The sequence below is a fragment of the Notamacropus eugenii genome, chromosome 4, assembly GCF_028372415.1.
Source record: "Notamacropus eugenii isolate mMacEug1 chromosome 4, mMacEug1.pri_v2, whole genome shotgun sequence".
NCBI lineage: Eukaryota > Metazoa > Chordata > Mammalia > Diprotodontia > Macropodidae > Notamacropus > Notamacropus eugenii.
Genome location: NC_092875.1, coordinates 269025782 through 269047308, shown reverse-complemented (window position 1 = coordinate 269047308; position 21527 = coordinate 269025782). Strand labels below are relative to the sequence as shown.

The window sequence follows — 21527 nt, the reverse complement described above, 5'->3', positions numbered from 1 at the left end:
AAAGGGCTGAAGTAAGACTCAGCTCCTCAGTGCCCCCAGGGGTTTTACTGTCCAACAATGTATTCGGGCTGATGTAGGGGCTGCCCTGACAACTGCTGCTACCTGCTCGAGGTGGTCTCTGCAGCTGCTGCCTGAGGCCAGAGCTATGGGAAGGCCCTTCTCCCTTCCTGGCCAGCTGAAAAAACCCTGTCACTGACCCTTGGCACCTGTGGGTTGAGGGATCTGAGAACCTGCTGCTGCTGCGACTGGGGATTCCGAGACTGGAGATTCTGCCCCCGAAGGCTGTTCACGAGCCGTGCAGCCAAGGCTGGGCTGGGCTCTGTGCTCTGCTCTGCGTCCTGTGCAACTGATGTTTCCTGTGGGCTTTCAGGTCAGCCTGGGCTGGAAATCTCCTCCACTCTTTTGTTCTCCACTTCTGCTGCTCCAAAATTTGTTGAGAGTTCCTCTCTACAAGTATTTTATGGGCTGTGTGGGGAGAGCCTGCGTATGTGTGTCTTTCTACTCTGCCATCTTGACTCCGCCCCCTGAATTTTTCTTTCTTTAATGAAGTGTTTACAATACTTTATTGTAAAATTTGCCTTAAATATTTGGTCATGGACTATATACATATATGTATACATATATGTATACATATATGTATAATGTCTCTCTCTTTTTCTCTCTGTCTCTCCCCCTCTCTCCCCCTCTCTCTCTCTGTCTCTCTCTCTCTCTCTCTCTCTCTCTCTCTCTCTCTCTCTCTCTCTCTCTCTCTCTCTCTATATATATATATATATATATGTCAATGTTAAGTAAAAATACTTTTTCTGTGTCATCTGCTGGCTTTTTTGCATATTGTCTACAGCTTCTGGAAAACTTTTAAAAGCTCCCTTTTAATTTTTTATGTTGACACATGATATATGGAAACTGCAGTGGAGAAAGTCACAAGGTGGAAGGGATAACTGCAGTTGCCTTATTGAGTTTATGATCCACCAAAGCCCCCAGATCATTTTCACTAACAGCTGCCTAATCATGCCTTTCAAATCTTGTACTTCGTACATTAATTTTTTGAACCTGAATGTCAGCCTATACACTTATCCCTGTTAAATTTCATCTTAACAGTGATAACAAAAGACATTTATTAAATGTTTTTTTCTAAGTGCCAAGAAACTATGCTTAGTTTCTGGCAATACAAAGACGAAAAGCAAAATCATATCTCCCTTCAAAGAGCTTATATTTTTACTGAGGAGGCTTATTAAATCCAACCTAGTGTTCCAACCTGACAAAATACCTCCTTTTTTTTTTTATCTGACTCTATCATATAATGATGTATCAACTATCTCTCATGAATTTATGCTAGCTTAAAATTTGATAAGCATGCCATTTTTGCATTAACTGAAGTTCCTACTTAGGAATAGAAACTTGTTAAATTATAATAGTAATAATAATAGAGTAGTAACAGACACTCATATTGTAAGTATTTTGCATACCTTATGTCATTTGGTCCCAGTACAAGCCTATGAAACAAGTACTACAGGTGTGATACCCATTTTAAAGATTAGGGGTGAAAACAATTAAATATATAATTAGTGTGTGAGAAGAGATTCAAATTTATATCTCACTTTTTTGTATTCATTCTTGATTATGTCACCCCTCTTTCCAAATTACTTTTCTATAAGTCCTTTTAAAATCTGGGCTCATCATGGAATCTCCAGTGTTTTATTATAGGCTACTTTTTTCTTCCTGATCTGAAAAATTAATGATAAATTAATGAATAAAATTAAAATTAAGTGACATTTTAGAGCCTCCTATTTCTTGAGCCATTTTTCCTTTCAGAGGCCCTGCCATGTGATCATACCTCTAATTTCATTGACATTTTTGAAATCTGTTTTCATAAAGTCCAGCGTTACTTTCCTTTCCCATTACCAACTGCAAGATAATATGATTGGTTGAAGATCTAACACCCAAGGTAGTCATGGATGATTTTATTGTATGACAACTAAAAGATCTCCAGTGGAGTGCACCTCTGTATTGCTCAGCATTTTTATCAAGGAATGTTTAAAGCTACAGTTGTCCTTACCTAATTTGTAGATGCCACACAAGCTAGGATGGATAACAGACATACTGCATGACAAGTCAGGATTCAAAAAGTTCTGGATAAGATAAAATGTTAGATGGAATCCATTGAGCTGGAATTTAATAGGAACAAGTATAAAGACTTTCACTTAGGTTCATTGCAAAACTGTAAGATGGGATAGGAATTGCTAGCTCAGCTTTTTATCTGATAAAGATTGAGGATGTTTAGTAAAGAACAAGTCCAATATGAGTCAGAAAATGTGACATGGTGGTACAAAAAAGAATAAGGTGTTATTGTGATTTAAAAGAGGAGAAATTATAATTCTGCTGCCTCTGATCTGGTCAGATCACATGTGGAGTGTCATGTTTAGTTCTAAGAAGGATATTAATAATTTGGAGCATATGAAGAGGTGACTAATATGGTGAAGTAACTGAAATCAGGCTGTACTAGAAAAAACTGACAGTTCACAGAAAAATGATATTAAGTCGAGACATGATAACTTTAAAGTACTTGAAGGCATTCTGTGTGGGAGAGGGCAGATTTCAGATTTTATCTTGAAGTAAGGAACTTTGAATTGTCCCCAAATGGAATGTGTTGCCTTGGATGATAGAAAAAGGAGATTTTTGGGGACAATTCCCTCTTACCAGTCTTTAAGCAAGGGCTAGATGACTTTGTCAGGGATGTGGTAGAGTGTCTTTTCATTTGAGGATGGGTTGGAACTAGATCACTGAAATTGTACTATTTTCTCACTGCCCCTGCCTCTCCCTCCCCTTCTTTTTTTCCACGTCTCTTCCTCCCTTTCACTATCTCTTTTCTCTTTGTTTCTTTCTGTTTCTTCATTCCCTCTCCTCCTTTGTGTTCTTTTCTCCTCTCCTCTAATTACCTCTCCTCTTCTCTGAACCTGTGATTTCAATGGTGTAGATAATTTCTGGTATGAAAAGTCCCTGTACCAGTACAGATTGGAAACTGTTCTTTATAAACTTATAATCTTTTAGAATCACCTAGAGACCCTGAGGAAGAAGCTAGGTGGTGCAGTGGTTAGAGTACCAGCCCTGGAATCAGGAGACCCTGAGTTCAAATCCAGCCTAGCTGTGTGATCTTGGAGAAGTCACTTAACCCTGTTTGCCTTGGTTTCCTCAGCTGTAAAATGAGTTGGAGAAGGAAATGGCAAATGACTCCAGGATTTTTGCAAAAAACAAAACAAAACAAAACAAAACATCCCAAAGGAGGCACAAAGAGTCAGACATGACTAATTAACAAAACAACAAAAACAACAAAAAGGGCACTGAGAGATTGCCTTGCCTAGGGCCACAGTGCCAGAAGTATTTTTAACCTAGGTCATCCTGTATGTGAGGACAGCTTGCCATCCACTACACTTCACTGCAACTAGACTCTTCTCCTATGCAGACTATTTCAGATAGGTTATCTTGTTGGTCATTTAGGGTGAACTTGGAGGAGACAAAACTATGTATCTTTACCTAAAGTCATTATGGCTCAATTTACTGATAACTGACAGATGCCACATTTTTTTTCTTCCTTCCAGGAAATTGTCTAATACTGTTGTACCATTTCCACAGAGAATAAAGGCAATTGCTCTAGCCCTTCTGTCCTCCTGTCATCTGGGTAGTGATTCAGGTTGGCATCTCAGCTGTTGCAGAGGAGAGAGCTTAGACCGCCTAGTCCTAAAGAAGACCCAGAGTTCTTACACATAGTCACCCCCAGTGTTACCAAAGCAAGGAAGAAGGATCACTTTTCCTTGCTTCTACATATACTCCCAGCTGCCCTTGAGCTTTGTTTTAGAAATACTTGGAATGGATTTGTACAGTTTTAATTTGCCTTAAATATAACCTTCCCTCTGTTGGCAGCATATTGTGTTTGTGGGGAGTATGAGGGGTTGGATGTGTGTGTGTGGGAGAGTGCAAAAAGTTGGGCAGAGAGAGTCTGTGTTTGAATCCTGGCTTCAACACTGTAGGACCATGGACAAGACACTTAGCCCCTTAAGCTTTAATTTCTCTTCAATAATATGCACAGTGTGCCTCACAGCATAGTTAGAAAAATACTCTGCCAACTCTGAAGCACTGTATAAATGTGAACTATAATTATTACACCTATATTCACTCCTCACACAAACACTCTTAGCCACTAGATGCAACCCTGTATATTCTCCCTTTAATTTTGATCTCTGTACACAAAATCAAAGTCCCGTACAGCCATATCCATCTAGGATTATTTTACTTTTTCCTTCACTGGATTCCCTAGTAGTCTATAAAAAGCACCTCTACTAAAATCCTTTCATGCTTGATTCTTTCTCTACATTATCTTCCTTCTTAGAAGTCGTAGGGGTTGTATCATCAAAGGTGGGTTGCTCACTCTTGGTTTCAAGATCAATTCGCTCTTCACTTCTCTGCTTTTCTTACATCTCTGAGTTACTTTTTTTTTCCTTCGACTGCATGTATTCTCCTGACTGCTTTTCTTTTCTTCTCACTATGAACTGTAAGGTTTTTCTGACTTACTCCCCACACTGTAAAACTCTTCCAGACACACACATTAAATCTCAGTGTTAGCCGAAAACTTTCAGTCCAGCCCACATCTGAAAGGTGAATCTCCTCTACACCATCCCCCATATCATTCAGACTCTTTAGTCTTAATTAATTAAGGACTCATCTGAAAAGGCAACAATTCCATGTCGAAAAAAGTTCAAATTCTTAGGAATTTTTTTCTCTTTTCATTTTTGGAAAAGATTAAATGAGAGCCCAGAGTTTTCTTTTCCCCAGTTACATGACATGTAGTACTGATGAGCATTCCTCTGTAATATATACATATATGTGTAGATATACATACTCACACACATATTATAAATACATACATGTACATATAAATATGTATTATATATATGACATATCTCAGAATATACTGCTTTACCTTTTATTGCATTTTAGTGTATATAGCATATCATGGAATCATAAAACAGAAAGAAAATCAAAGATTTACTTTTTAAGCCTTTTTATCGAAGTATTTCTAGATAAGTGCATAATTCCATCCTTTAACTTTTTTTTCATAAGCAGTATAGCCTCTAGGATGGTTAGATATGTGTCTTTATAAGTATTTCATGTAAATGACATTATTATTATTTTAAAATTTTATTTTATTTTTAATGTATGAAATAAAACAAACATTTCCATTCCATAATACAATAAAAAAGATGATTGCACATGAAACTGCAAATCTACTATTGCTATTGCTTTCAAAAATACAACAAAATTGTCATTTTTTTTCCTCTTCTTTTCCCTCCTCCCCCTGCCATAGAGATGGCCGCTATTAGATGCAAATAGATACAGTTAGTAGTCCAGTACAATGGCTATCTAGACACTCTTTGTCTGAGGCCACAGGGGCTGGCAACCTGTACCACCCCTGCTTTTTACCAGCCATTGGTGTTTGATTTGATTAATTGCTTTGAGATTGCCTGACTTCTCATAGAGGAAGTAAGATACCCAGTTCACACATTCATTGGCTCTTCACTATCACCCCAGGTATTCTAAAGAAAGCTGTAACTTAAAAAGAGTTGTATTTGTAGAAATGATTGTGGTCTCAAAGTCCTTAAAGGGCTCTCTCCAGAAAGGGGGATTTTTTTAAAGGTACACATTATATAAACATAAATTAGGTATAAAATAGTAGTTTATTCCCCTCACTCTGAAAAATGATAAATTTTAGAGAATCATAGAATGACTAGAACATAATCCAGTAACTCTATTCGTATAGTCAGTTAGAATGCTAGTATTCAGGCCTAGTTGGGACATAAACAATTTGTGGAAGGCTACTGATTAGGTGGTTTTCATTTGACCTCCATTAAGTACAATCCAGTGAAACATCAAGTGGAATCATTTCCCCAGCCACTTTGCTTTTCAGTGCTCAAAACTCAATCCTTGTACTACAGTTGCAACCTCAAACCTTTGGTTGGATGCTGCCCTCGCTGCTGTCACTTGAAACCTCCAAGCACCTTTTGATGTTCACAAAATTGTTTCAAGAGGAAAGAAAACACAATAGGAGAAACAAAGCAGGTGGGGATCTCAGGTACACACCTGGCTAGTCAAGGTTTGCTATGGGATGACAGGAATAGGGATAGGGATGGACCCTCTATTGGAGTCACATATTGTCTTCACAAAAGCTGCCTCGGAGAAACCTTCCAGCTAGAGATCAACTCTTCTAACAAGTATGTAGCCCTGTATCATCAGGTTTTCTGACTGAGAAACTAACTGGGAAGACTCATCCTCGCAATGATCTATGCAGAGCTAAAAGCAAGCAGAAAGTATCTGTCCTCGCTGAAGTTTCTACTCAGTTTTCCAAAGATAAATAGAGAACTTTTGTTCTTGATTTTTGATGAGCTGGTAGGGATGGGGAGAGGTGGTTATAGTGGTATTTAGATAAAACACCTGTTCTGGGCTAGGCTTGACTTGGGCCACTCCCCTAGTAGTTTATGTTCAGCACTGGAATTAAAGGAGATATTCCATAGTCATTCAACAGGTAACAGAAGGAGATTTACTTAGCTATAACAAGAGGATGTTCAGCAAAGATGGGCTTTGAGCATACCTGGAGAGCAAATCTGAAGATCTTGGGGCTGTTTTGTACTAAGGGAACCATGAAATGATGTAAACTGCCTTAGTGTTTAGTCCTCTGGGCAAGTTAAATCCCTCAGATATTCTTAATACCTTTTAAAGAAAAACTAGCCTTATTTATATGAGACTAAGGGTACAGAGAGGGAGGATGGTGTTAGGATCTTTTCCCGAACTATGTTCAGATTTACCTCTTAATATTCTGAGGTTCTCTGATTTTGTTACTATCTTTCCCTTCAGTGACTCAGATTGACATGAATCTATGCTTTATAGATGGTCTTCAAGAGCTGATGTGACCAAAAATTGCATCAGCGGCAATCCACATTGTGAAGAGGCTTTGAAAAGTTATCTGGAAAGGAAAAGTGGAGCCATGTTGTGAAGAACATAAAATGCCAAGCAGGGGAAATTGCATTTATCCCCAAAGCAATAAAAAGTCACTGGAGTTTATTAAACAGGAGATTGACATACTTTGTTTGCCCTGTGCAAAAAGTTTGAACCAATTTATTTGCAGGCTGACTTTCTCAGATTGTATATTTGTTTATTCTTGGTAATCTATTTTCTATAAAAATATTTTGTCACAATATTTTTAATTGGCATACCTCCATTTATAATGTCTCATTTTGACAATGGCTTTTAGACATAGACTCAGAAAAGCACTTTTTATGAAGATTAATTTGTACAGAGTCTTTGTTCTTTAATGCTATATGGGATTTGAACTTTACATTTATTCTTTCAAATGAAATTGATGTCATTAGTGTTACCAGATAATTGATCCATTCCATATATATGAGACAAATTTCTTGACTTAAACACTGTTAGATTCTTAAAAATAATATCACTTTGGATATTGTGTGAAGAATGGATGGAGGAGGGGGAAGGAGATAATTTGTTGCAATAGTCCAGGAAAGAAGTCACAAAGTTCTGAATTATTGTGGTGGCCATATAAGTGGAAACAAGGAGAGACAAATGTGAGAGATATGATGGCAGAAGCAGTAAGATTTGGTAACTAAAAGGAGATGGTAATGGTGATGGTGATGGTGATGTTGATGGAGATGGTGATGGTGATGGTGATGATGATGGTGATGGACATGGAGATGGTGATGGTGATGGTGATGGAGATGGTGATGGTGATGGTGATGGTGATGGTGATGGAGATGGAGATGGAGATGGTGATGGAGATGGTGATGGTGATGGAGATGGAGATGGTGATGGTGATGGAGATGGAGATGGTGATGGAGATGGTGATGGTGATGGAGATGGAGATGGTGATGGTGATGGTGATGGTGATGGAGATGATGATGGTGATGGAGATGGAGATGGTGATGGTGATGGTGATGGAGATGGTGATGGTGATGGTGATGGTGATGGTGATGGAGATGGAGATGGAGATGGGGATGGAGATGGATATGGTGATGGAGATGGTGATGGTGATGGAGATGGAGATGGTGATGGAGATGGAGATGGTGATAGAGATGGAGGGAAAGTGAGAAATCATGGATGACTGAGGTTGCAAAGTTGCGTTACTGGGAAGATGATGTTGATCTTGCCTGCAAAAATGAAGTTAGAAGAAAGAAGGGTTTAGGGACAGTGATAATGAATTATTTCGGACATAGTGAGTTTGAGGTGCTTGGGAAATACCATTTGGTCAGTCATGTTTAATAGGCAGGTGGTAATGTGAAACTGGTTGTCAGGGGAAAGACTAGGGCTAGATACATGTCTAGGAGTCATCTGCGTAGAGACAGTAATTGAGGCCATAGTTGATGACAGCACGAAGAGAGAATGAGCAGAATATGAAGAAATGTTCTAGGATTGAACCCTACCAACAAGTATGTCATTGATTGCCAGTGTTGCATTTGAAGCCTTTTCAGTTGAGGAAGAGCTGTTAGAGACTGTGGTTTCCTGGCCTAAGAGCCTAAGATTACTGCCATGGTATGAGGGAGCATCAGAGGAGGACGTTAGTGGAGTTGTAGGATTATGTAGGTATATGTAGATTTCTGTTTAGTAAATATGATTTTATGATGTTGGATAGAAACAAGGAATCAAAAGTCCAGTCCTGTTGTTTTACATTATAATGATTTAGTACTTTTATCTTTAAAATACTTTTGCTCCTTCAAAGGTGATTTGTGAACATTGATGGCATTTATATAGCATTTTAAAGTTTGCAGTTTCATGTGCCAACTTATTTGATCCTTACAAGAGACCTGTGAGGTAGATGCAGTTATTATCCCCATTTGATAAATGTGGAAACTGAGGCACAGAGCAATTAAGTGAATTGCCCAAGATTACACAGGTAGTGATTCAGTCTCTGGCAGGATTGAAATCTAGGTCTTCCTGACTAAGGTCATTGTTCAAAAAGAAAAAAAATATGTAGTGAACAGAATTTTATATTAAAAATAAATTCAATCTAAACCATTTATGACCTAAACATCACATATATTTAAGTACAATAAGGATTCCATGACAGTGTTGATATAATAACTCACTGATTATGATAATTTAAGCAAATTTTTCTTAAAATATGGTGTCAAAATAGCTCTTTTCCTAAATAAAGACCTTCCATTCAGATATTTATCACCTAAATTGTAGGAATAATTTGTCCGTTTAATATAATATCCCTTAAGACTATTGTGAGTCAAAGCCATGCTACCCCTTTCTAATCCTAGACCTGGTGAAAAAAGAGAGGAATGTTTTAGTTCAATGTGAATCATAATGAATCTTCAAGTCATAGTAATAGCAAAGGTCACTGTTAGTTGTTAGCCAGCTGGTGAATAAAAGACTTAGAGATGGAAGGGAAATTTGAGGTCATCTATTTTTTTTTTTTTTTACAGTTGAGGGAACTGAAACCCAGAGAGGTTACTTGCCCCAAATCACAGAGGTAGTGAGTGGCAGGATCTAAACCCAAGCCCTTTGACTCCAAATCCAGCACTCTTTCCATGGCAGAGTGCTGCTGACTTGAAACCTTGAGCGGTAAGTCTTTAAGGTGGTTGCTGCTATGGTAGGATGTTCTTCCCTTAACGTAGGTTTTCATTATCAGACAGAAAGACAAATGCGCACAGAGCCTTCTCTCCCCTTTCAGTGATTTTTTTTTTAATTGTTCAGTCCCGTTAAGTAACTTGCACAGGGTCATACAGCTGGTAAGTGTCCGAGACTGGATTTGAACTCAGGTTTTCCTGACTTAGGCCCAACACTCTGTCCACTGAGCCATCTTGCTGTTCTCTCTCTCCTTTCAAAGCCTTCGTTGTCAATGCACCTAGACTTCCTTTGTTAGCCCCCTCCATCCGCACTCCCCTAAGACAACTAGGGCTTTCGGGAAAATGGGAAGCAACTCCTTTAAAGACTACCGACTATATTTACTCAACTATTTTCTCCACCCACCTTTACTGCTAGATAAAGACAAATACAGTTTGCTCTTTTTGTATTCCACCTTCAGCTAGATCAGGGTTGCCAAGGCAATTCCTAGTTGCAGTACATTTGTTTTTATTTGGCTCAGCAAGTGCATGCTGAAAGGCAAATCAATACCAGTAACTTACACCTTCAGAAAGTCATTCTCCATCTAGTTGTTTTTTTGTTGTTTTGTTTTTTACTTTGGGCCACGTAGTCTTATTTTAAGTGTTTTGGCAAGGATGGAAAGATATCTTGTCTGTTGGTCCTTCAGTCTATAGCACCTGGTGGTAGTGTTGTAGGTGAATGCTCCCTCACTAGACAGAGGAAATCACATTGTTAATACTCCCAAAATGGTGCGCTCTTACAAAACATCCTGTGTGAAGTGACACTGACTTTTTCTTTCAGGCTGGGGAAGATGAACTTGTCCAATGACCCCAGGATTCTGTGATTGTAATGAGAAATGTAAATAAACAGAAACAAATGGAAAGATAATGCAATTCAACTGTATCTCAAAGTCTGAGGGGTTTTCCCAAGGAAATCAGATGTCCTTTCTGGATATTGAGCCATTATAAGTTCAGAAAACTTTTTATTAAGATTCATACCTCAATTTTCCAGCTTGTACTATAGACTGTGTGCACATATTGTAGAATACTTTAGCTATAGCAATCAGAATAGCTAGGAAGGTGCCAATTTGTTTCATATAACTTAACTTGGAAGAAGTATGTAAAAAGGAAAATAACAATATTCTGTCCTAAATATCATGGAGATCTTTCCAGTAATTTATGTAAGATTAAGATACCCTACTCCCCTCCAAAAAATGAAGAAAAGCACATGGAAATATCTCAGCTGGGTCTTGTCACTCATATGAGTCCTTATAAAAGCTATACTAAGATTCCATTTAGCATTTAGAAGGCTATAATCTCTAGACCAGGAATTCTTAACCTTTTTACTATCATGGATCCCTTAGACAAGAATGAGATCCAAAGAATTAACTGACCTAAGATCATTCAGTAGTAAGTGGCAGAACTTAATCCAATTCCTTTGGGGGTCTGGTGAAACTTAGGAACCCCTTCTCAGAATAAAGAGGTTTTAAAAAAATACTTAAAATAAATATCATTAGAAAGGAAATAAATTATATTGAAATAAAATTGTAATTTTTTTTATCATCCAAGTTCATAAACCCCATGAAATCTGTCCGTTGGTTTTTTGGGTGTCTTTGGACACCAGGTTAAGAACTCCTGATTTAGACTAAAAAAGAAGTGTTAGAGGCAATGTGGAAAAAAAAGTAAAAAAAAAAAAAAGAGTATAGAGTGTAAGAATTTCAAAGTAAAGTTAATTTTAAAATATTTTAGGAATTTCTTTTGAAGTCTGAAAAAATCTGGAGTAGCAACTGACTTAGTACATAAATGGAGAGTCTCAGAGTCCTCTTGACTTGGGTTCTAGTCCCAATTCTGACATACAGTGGTTTTTTGACCCTGGTCAAGTTACTCAGTGCCTGAGACAAGTCACTAATAGAATTGATCAATTATAGAAAATTGCAGATCTACACTGGCAAAGGGAGTTTGTCACTAAGGAACTCTCTAAACCAAAGAAAGTACAGTCCCTCTGGCAAAAGCCAGAGATTTGCTTTGCTCCTTTGCAAATGATAAAGTCTGTTTCTTTTCATATTCATTAGAGGGCACTCAAGTATCAACTATTTTCCCCACAGGGTATTAAATGGAACCCATCAAAAAAAGATGACAGTGGTTGCACTTTCTTGGGTGATGTTGAAATTGACAAAATATGTTCAAGGGAAAGCATTGTACAAACAAGTAATAGAGACTTTCAGTCTATGGTGACCTTAATGATTAAGTTCCTCCTTAAAAAAAGGAACATACAAAGTTCATGAATAATATTTATGAAAATGTTAAAGTACATTGATAATTTTAAAATATATGTAAAAATATTTTTCAAATCCAAGAAAGTAGAATTCACTGTAACATAGTCTAGAAACAATTGTATGAACAACATTTGAACATTGTTTATAGCACTGAAAACCTCGAAAAATTAAAAATAATTTTCAGATAATGGTCATTATTTTGAACTTCATGCATTTTCTTCTTCCCTGAATTTAGTTGGTTTGCTGTCTGATTATAGATTCACAGACAGAATGGCCTCATTGTCTTTATGTTCCAGATAATTAAGAAAAAAATGCAAACAATTCAGGATGTTTATGACTAATGCTGGCAAGGTCTCCATAGTAAAAGTCAATTGCTTTAAGTTCTTCTCTTTCCTAGTGGATGGAAGTGCTAATAAAGCACTGAAGTAACTCAAAGAAGAGAGAAAGCAAGCTGACGGACCTAACTATTCCATACACTGGCAATTCTTGTAATTCTTCCTCTTACCAAGTGGAAGACTTCTTCTAAATATCTTTCACACATACAAACGAATACAAAACTGGAAAGCTAATGTGAGGCTTTAGGATTCTTCCTCAGTGCCAGGAATGAAGTCCAACATAGGGACATTGCTGACCATGATATAACTTCAATTCAGTTAAAAAACAAACAACCAGTTATTTACTATTGTGTCAGATATTGTGCTAGTCTGTGAGAATACATAGAGGAAGGATGAAGCAGGCTCTGCCATCAGGAGACTTTTAAAAAGCAAAAATCTCTGTTGATGATTGTATGTTTATGTGACTATCTTTGAGTCATGTAGCCATGTCTTTTCACATTTTCTCTTTAGCTTTCTCTAGTTGGGCTCTGTCTGCTTTAAATCACCTGATCAATCAGGTAAAGCTGAAAGTGATCTCAGGAAATGATCTTTTCTTGTCAAGATAAGCAACTCCTTTGTACTGAAGGCATAGTTTTATTATCTGAAACCAAGAGCAGCCCTAAGCAGCTAATCTTGTTGGCTAATTATAGTGAAAGGGAGCTGCTTAGCATCTATTATATCAAAATGTACCTTATTATATTTGGCAGTCATTCTTCAAGAATTCATCTACTTAGAGGTACACCTTATCCTGGAGGACCCACTAGTATGCAGTATTATTCAATATAAAACATTCTACAGGGACTGTATGATGTACATTTATGGTCCAAGCAACTGATTTGTAACACCTGCCCTTCAATTTCTTCAGGCTAAAACTGTCCCTTGTATGCTTTATGGCAAAGAACTCTGGGATCTGAATCAGCGCTTTTTAAAATTCATTAGTAGATTAAAACTTAAGTTATTTCTTGAGGGAAAATGTGGTCCTGTCCATTAAGAGTGGCATCCTTACTTTGTTTTCCCTTTGGTGTACAGTAGGGGAGGGAGGGAGGAGGAAGATCTATGCTTTATTTTGGTGTATGGAACTATTTCCTTCTGTGCATTTGGGGATCTACGGATTAAGTAACTTGCCCATGGTCACAGAAGTAGTTTTTCCAGAAGCAAAACTTGTGGAATCTTCCTGACTCCACAACAGGTCTTCTATTCATTATTCTATGTTGCCTGTCTCTACAGGTCATACCATGAGAAAATGAGGTATTACTCTTTCTGGGTGAGAAACATAGAGTACTAAACATTTCCTATAGAAAGTTAACTCTGTCTCTTGGAAATCTCTAAAGCACACAACATAAATAGTCAGCACTTCAAACACTTATCAAGTAGCTCAATCATGAATTGGCTGAGATCTAAGAATTGCCACAAGCTTTCATGGGCAGTTGACACTTGAGAGATATCTTCAAATATATGTGTTAACCATCTATTTCCCCAGGTTGTCTAAGATCTATACCTACATTAAGTTTGGACATCAAAAAGGTGGCTTCCAGAAAAAAAAAGTCTCTCACTCAGATTTAATGTTATGCCTTGAGCTTTTATACAGTCTTGATGTAAGAAATTTCCGTTTGAAGAATGTCTATATCTTTTGTAAAATTATAGATGAAGGCAATGTCCATTATGGTGCTTGGTAACTCTTACTGAAAGACCCATGTGATTAATTTATCCTAAAACTTAGTGTCAGAAAAATGTTCATCTCTTCAGACGAGCTTGAGCACTGCTTTTTATAAGACAGTGAGAACTATGTAACCCAATATTATAATAGCCTCTAGAATAGTGACAGCTAAATTCAGGGCTCAGCTATAGTTAAACAGTAACTAACTGTAGGTTAACTAACTCATCTCTAGGTGCTTCATACGTTGATTTCTCTTCTCCTTTCAACTCCCTGCCCCACTCCTCCCCACTTCTTGGTTGCTTTTGTTTCTAATTATCCTGTGTTTATGTGTCTTAATTTTGTAATGTATCCTAAGTGGAAATTTTTATATTTTTTCCAATTATACATAATAGCATTTTTTACCTTTTTTTTGTAATGTATCTTAACTGCTTTTGGGAAGCAGGTGGCATATAAATTAAAATAAAATGATGAATAAAATGGCTAAATAAAAAGCACTTTACTAAACCACATATTCTGGTTTGCGAGTCTGGTCCTCATTGGCCTTTGTATTACTTCATTCTATGCAGCAAATCATCTACTTCCAATTAACTACCTCAGTTTTCTGATCTAAAAGTAGGGTCTGTCGTTTATTAGTGAAGAATATTTTGACCATGGGCTAAGGCACATCATTACTGGTGGAGGAATCTATGTGACCAAAGGGCAGGATACAAAGAAACAAAGGGAAGGAAAGGCAGGAAATGACTTACACATTCAACTTGAAGGTAGTCATAGGCTAAAGAGTCTCTCTGTCTCTAGTTGCATCCATTTCATTTCATTACCATAACTATTCTTGTTTATAATATACCTAATCAGGTGTTTTGAAAATGACAATTTCATAGGGCCAAAACAAGATTTACATAAATTTGGTGGCCCCTCTCTCTTTTAAACTATTGCTTTTAGACCGAATCCTCATCATCACTGGCAGAATTTAAAGCTTGTTTTATACATGTTTTGGATCCTATAAACAAATGTGCAGCTTTTCTATTTTTGGCACATGAACTTTGGATTAGTAACTTTGTAAAGTTCAGAATTTTATAGTGGTTCTCTCCCTCACTCAAAATAAAAGTCAAGTGCAAGTCATGTCATTATTTCTCTGCTGGCATGGTCTTCTTTGGCAACGAAAGATGAACACACACACACATTTTCCTTGCTCATGATTTAGAAGTTTTGAGGAACAATTTGTGTACCATTTATTTATGACTTTAATGATTTGGGTACTTTTTAGAGACAATTTATTGTACCTTGCAATGTATCAGAGTTTTCATTTCAATGTTTTGAAGTAGCTGTAATGAGAAATGAGTAGAAGGTGTGGAGATTTACATTTTCTAAGAGCTGGGTGCAGTCAGACACCAGAGATCCTATTGTATATTGATGAGATTCACTGTGCATACCCTTTCTTCTTCTCTCCTTTTGAAAGCATGCTTGTTCACTTGATCATTTGATTTCTGTAGGGAATGGAAACTTTCCATCTTTATTGCTTCTGGTTACTGCAGAGAACTCTTTCATAAAATGATATTGTAAATATGATGAATGTAAAAATCCCTATTCTAAGTGAACATTGGATTTTGAAAGCATATCATTCCATAGGCGTTAGTATATTTTTCTTCATTCCCCCTCCAAAAAAGGGGAGACAGTAAATTGTATAAATATACTATTGAGTGTAGACCCATCAGTCCTTTTTTTAATTTGTATTCAGTCAATTCCATTGACTGAAATGGAAAAAGAAAACAAAGACAAAACACCGCTATCTAATTGCAGCGTTCTTTTATGTCTGAAAAAACTTCACATTTTTTCTGGTCTAATCTTTTCATATCCAAGAAGTTGTTTGTGTACTCCTCATAGTCTTCTTCCTACTTGGTTCTCTCCTGTTTCTCCCCTTTCTCTGTTAACCCCCACAACTGTAAACTTCTATTCCTATCTGGAAAATTTCAATTTCCTAGCTCAGTGGTTTCCATTTTTTAAATTATGTACTTTATCAATAAAAAAAAAAAAAAACAACTTTGAGTAATTGTCCCCGTGTAGGATTACTTATTTATAAATATATGAAGTTCTATACCAATAATTAGGTATATAATATAATTTCTACATTGGCCCACCTTGCATATGAGGAAAATCACTTTGACAAAAGTATGGAGAATAGATTGGAGTGGGAGACAGGACACAAGGAGACAACCTAAGGGTCTAGTGCAAGTCAAGGCCACAAGTGATGCAGGCCTGAATTTGGGTGCTAGCTGTGTGTGTGTGGAGGGAATAGAATAGATGCAAATAGATGTGAAGATAGAATGGCAGAATTTGCCAACTGTTTGGGTGAGAGAAAGAAAAAAGTTGGAGATGGCCCTGAGCATATGAAAGTCTAAGTGATTAGAATGGTGGAAACCTAGACAGTAATAGGGAGGTTTGGAAGAATGGTGCTTTTTGGGGGAATATTAATGTGTTAATATCTAGATTGCAGATCACAATCAGAGCATGCACACCTACTCATCCTATGTGTCTCACTGTCCTATCCAAAATGACAAAAAAAGAGAGGTGGGGCTCTTAGAGTCACTAATTTCAGCACATAGCCCACCCTTTTCATGATATCTGTCATAGCCACAAGGTAATTAGGGACAGAGAGGTGGGTGTGAAATTTTCCCAGTGGCACTTGAACCTTAAAGCCCTTTGGGGACCCAGCCTCAATTCAGAAGAGGGGCTTCCACAGCACAGCATGAAGACAAGCTGGGGATGGTAGGGAAATCAAGATAGATGTGGTTGTATTTAAACAATTGTCACAAGACATAGCAGCCAATTTGGAATGTGACCCACCTTCCTCCCTCCAATCCCTTTTGGTTAGTCTTGGGTAAGGCCATAACCTGCAGAGGGCACTGGTTCCTACTTAGGAGACTGTTGGTTGAACTGATTGACATCTTTGGCCTGTGACTTCAAAGATAGGAAACCACTCTCACTTGCCTGAGACCTCCCTACACTTCCTTAAAAAGTGCCCGAGCTGTACCAAAGAGATCATACAAATATAAAAAGGACCTACATGTACAAAAATATTTATAGCAGCTCTTTGTGGTGACAAAGAATTGGAAATTGAGCAGATTCCCATCAGTTGGGGAATTGCTGAACAAGTGGTGGTATACAAATATAATGGAATACTGTTGTGCTATAAGAAATGATGAGCAGGCAGACTACAGAAAAACCTGGAAAGACTTGCATGAACTGATGCTGAGTGAAGTGAACAGAACCAGGAGAATGCTGTGCATAGTAACAGTTACGTTGTATGAAGGTCAACTTTGATAGACTTAACTCTTCTCAGCAATGCGATGATCTAAGACAACTCCAAAAGACTTATGCTGAAAAATGCTGTCCACATCTAGAAAAAGAACTTTGGAGTTTGAATGCAGATCAAAACATATTATTTGTTCTCCCTCTCCCTCTTTTTTTTGTTGCTTCTTTCTCATTGTTTCTCTCATTGGTTCTAATTCTTCTTTACAACATGACTATATGAAAATCGGTTTAATAATATAGAGCCTATATCAAATGGCACACCTTTTGGGGTTGGGAGGAGGGCAGAATTGGGGAGAACATTTAGAACTCAAAATCTTACGGAAGTGAATGTTAAAAACTAAAAATAAATAAATAAATTTAATAATAATTTTAAAAAATTTCTGAACTACCCTGATCCTGGAGCAGCCCTTACCAGTATAAAAGATGGGCTTAGGAGTGTGTCAGTGAGAATCTGATTAAAGTATGCTCCAACTACTAGGGAATATTTTCTTATGAGACCATCCTGAATTTCTCCTTTTTAGCATGACCTGAAGGAATGGCATGGAATTCCAGAGGGCTTTCCAGGGATTCTCCTGGTTGTATTTGTTTCTTTCTCCAAATCTGCTTTGAAACTCTCTGTTTGATGGACTTCTTTGATTACAAAATATTAGACCTCGTGGGCTTGTGTGTGTATATCTGTGGACTGCCCTTTAATGCTTCCTTGATTTTCCTTTCTTTTCTGTCTTTACTAAGGTATCTCCAGTTAAGCCCTATAACACCTCCCGTAATCTCCCCAACCCCACCAAATCAAAGGAATTATTTCTTTCAGCAGTGCCTAGCCCAACTGATTCTTCTACCAAGCCCCTTTAAGCCCCCTACCTACAGTGGACCTAATCCTAACTATTAAACAAGTTGATTTTACTTCCTTTGAATCATTGAATCAAATAATGACTTTACTAGCCAATTCTCAACTTCCTACAAGTGATAGCTCCCTTCCAGTGCTAAGTCCCAGGCTGCTCCCTGTATCCAGGTGTCAGCCTCACCTTTCTCAATGAAGTCCTTGACTGAATTTGACAGACAGCAGGGGAAAAATAAAAGTGATCCAGGATCCTGGTCAGTTTCCTATTTCCAGGTTGTGGCTGGTGCTTTGGGTTAGCGAAGCCTGCATCTTTTCTTCAGTGCTGATTCTTCACAAACTGATAACTGCTGCGCCCAGCACAAGGAACTCCTAACTCTTTGTTCATTCCTTGCAGGTATATTCACTTCAATCAAATAGAAACACTTCAGCCAGAAACCTTTGGAGACCTTCAGAAATTGGAGCGACTGTGAGTAGTGTCTTCTCTGGAACCTTGTTTTCTTTTCCCTTATTCAACCTGCCTTGAAGATCCAGAGCCACTGGCTGACCTTTTGGCTCACCGCAGAGTATACTCCAGGAAGTCTAAGAGACGCAGATTTCACTTATTATCTAGGGTGAGAGAAACAAAGAATTGTAATCAGGCAACTCATACTTGAAAAACCCGAGGGCCTTTGGGGACTCATTCCTTTCGGATTAGCCAAGAATTTCTTTCCCTTGTTTTTCCCTGAGAGGAGAATGCCCCTTATTTTAATTTCACCTTTTAAAAGATGCTTTGAGATTTGAGCTGAACTACAGGCTGATTGTAACATTCATATCATACATAGCCTCTTAGCTAAATATTTTTTCCCTTAAAGCAAAAGTTGAGCTTTATAGATAGAAAATAAACCATTTGTTTCAGACAGCTGACTTCTGAAGGGTTCTGTGTGAGAATGGATTTCTGCATTCAGAAACCAAATAGCTTTCAACCAGGGCACAAGGACGTTATTTTACCTACAACGGTTTGTTGATATGCAAAATGTTATCAATCTCTTTCCTCTTTTGGTATGCAGTTTACCCTAACTTTAAGTAGTTGGCTATCATATAAATATGAAAGCATGGCATTCTTGAGTATTTGTGTGTTTATCTATATCTATCTATAGTAAATTTTTATATATACGTACCGTTATCCCTTCCACACTGAGAGGGTTAGCAGTACTTTGCCCTTGTGATCTGGAAAATCCACATGAAATTTTTTGGTCTTCCCTTTACACCAGCCTCAATTTTTTTCTTTTTCTTTTATGGGGTGTATTGTAAAATTTGGGTTAAGTATTTGTTTATTGGTTCTGTGTTGTCTGCCAACCTTTGTGTGTTGGCTGCAGCTTCTCCAAAACTTACAAAAAAAATTCCCATTTAATTTCTTATGCCGATACATGGTATATCCAAACCACGATGAGAAAAGTTGTGATGTAGAAGGGATAACTGTATACATAAAACATTGTCTATTACCTACGCATATTTTTGTGTATCCATATCTTTTATCTACATCCATTTAGATCTCATGTAACACATACGCATGCAAGCCCCAAAGTCTCCTAAGGCAGCTCCTTCTACCATTGGTAGCTTTCATTATTAGGAAACATTTCCTCATATTAAGCTTCATGTTTCCTTTCTGCAGCTTCTACCCATTTCTCTTGTTTTTGCTCTCTCAGGCCAGACAGAGCAAGATTAATCCTTCTTCCACATGACAGCCCTCCAGACATTTGAAGATGGCTGTCATTTCTCTTATTGTTGCTTAAACATCCCCAGTTGCTTCAGTTGATCCTTTTGCGAGATGAACTAAAGTTCCTGTTACCAAAGTTACCAACCTGATTGCCCTCCATGATCTTTGGATCATAAACATTCTCCTCAATATAGGTTTTCAGAGCTGAAAACAGTTCTCAAAGCAGCATAACAAAAATGATAAGAACATACTTCCAAAGTTTGCGAAACACTTTACAAATATCTAATTTTATCCTTGCAACAACCCTTGGAGGTTAGTGCTATTATGATCCCCATTTAACAGATGAAGAAATGGAGACTGAGAAGGTCAGTGACTTGCCGAGGTTCAGATGGGTAAGTATGTGAAACTGGGTTTTAACTCACCCCTTCCTGAGTCTAGGTCCAGAATTCTCTCCACTGTGTCATGTAGCATCTTCCTAATGTAGGTGATCACCTCTCTTGCTCATTTTAATGTAGTTCACATCATATTAGTTTTGTGGGGGCTGTCCTATTAAACTCTTTACTCACATGAAACTTCTACTTCACTAATAAGCCCTGCAGAGATTTTCAGAAGAACTACCACCTAGTCATTTCATGTTCATATGTTTGCAAAATCAAAGTTTTGAATCCAAATGTGAAAATATCCATCTATCCCTGTTGACTTTTATCTTATTAAATGAGGAGGGTAGAGTTAAAAAAAACAACTTCCAAAGACTCCCTTTATAGAAGGCTCAGAAATGGAATCAATCCTTTATTTTCCACCAGCTATTCTGCTTGGTTTCTACTCCATCATAATTATGCCTCAGCCTCAGGTATCCTCCAGTGTCCCCACTCAGCTCACTTTTGTGCATTGTGTCCCCCATTAGATGATAAATTCCTTTAGTGCAGGGACTTGCAAAACTTTATTTGTATCCTGAGAGTTTAGCAAAGTTCTTGGCACATAGCACATAGTTTAAATTAATATGGATTGTATTGTATTGCATTGTAGCCAAATGTTCCAGTCTGTCAATATCCTTTTGGCCCCTGACTTTTTTCTTCTAGTGTATATGTGTGTGTGTGTGTGTGTGTGTGTATACACACACACACATATATATATATATATATATATATATATATATATATATATATATACACACACACACATATGCACACACATATATATATCTATGTATATAGACATATATATGTATAGTATATTTTCTAGTATATTTTCTTCTAGCTATCGTTCTCCTCTGTCACCTGCACATTTAATAAGCAGGCTATTTATGTCTTCATCCACATTATAAATTAAGCATATTAATTAGCACAGGGTCAAGCCCAGATTCTTTGGGGTACTCTACTGGAGGTCTTCTTATAAGATGACATCAAATCATCTATGACTACCTGTCCTTTCATTTCCAAATCTACTAGCCTCGACTGCCATGTAGGTCACATTTCTACCTCTTTATATAGGGATAAAATTAGTAATTTTGATAAATATACACCTAAAATCTAGAACAAATTATATCCACAACATGCCCCTGATCATCCAGTTTCATACCTGTCAAAAAATGAAATGAAGTTAATCTGTGTGACCTTGTTCTTGATAAAGCATTATCAGATCTCTCTGATTATCACTTCAATTTCTCCATGTTTTGTCTGAAAGAACCATACCAGGTCCTAAAGAGTCAAAACCGAGAAAGACCCCAA

At 37.5% G+C, this 21527-nt stretch overlaps 1 protein-coding gene across 4 annotated transcripts in view; it reads left to right on the top strand.

Annotated features, from left to right (window-relative positions):
• PXDNL (peroxidasin like) overlaps positions 1–21527 on the top strand; it is a 522877-nt gene that overhangs the window by 332263 nt on the left and 169087 nt on the right. For all 4 annotated transcript variants that reach the window (XM_072604570.1, XM_072604572.1, XM_072604573.1 and 1 more), the window contains one exon: positions 18499–18570. In XM_072604570.1, coding sequence (XP_072460671.1) covers positions 18499–18570 — 72 coding nt within the window. The remainder of the gene's footprint in view (positions 1–18498; positions 18571–21527) is intronic.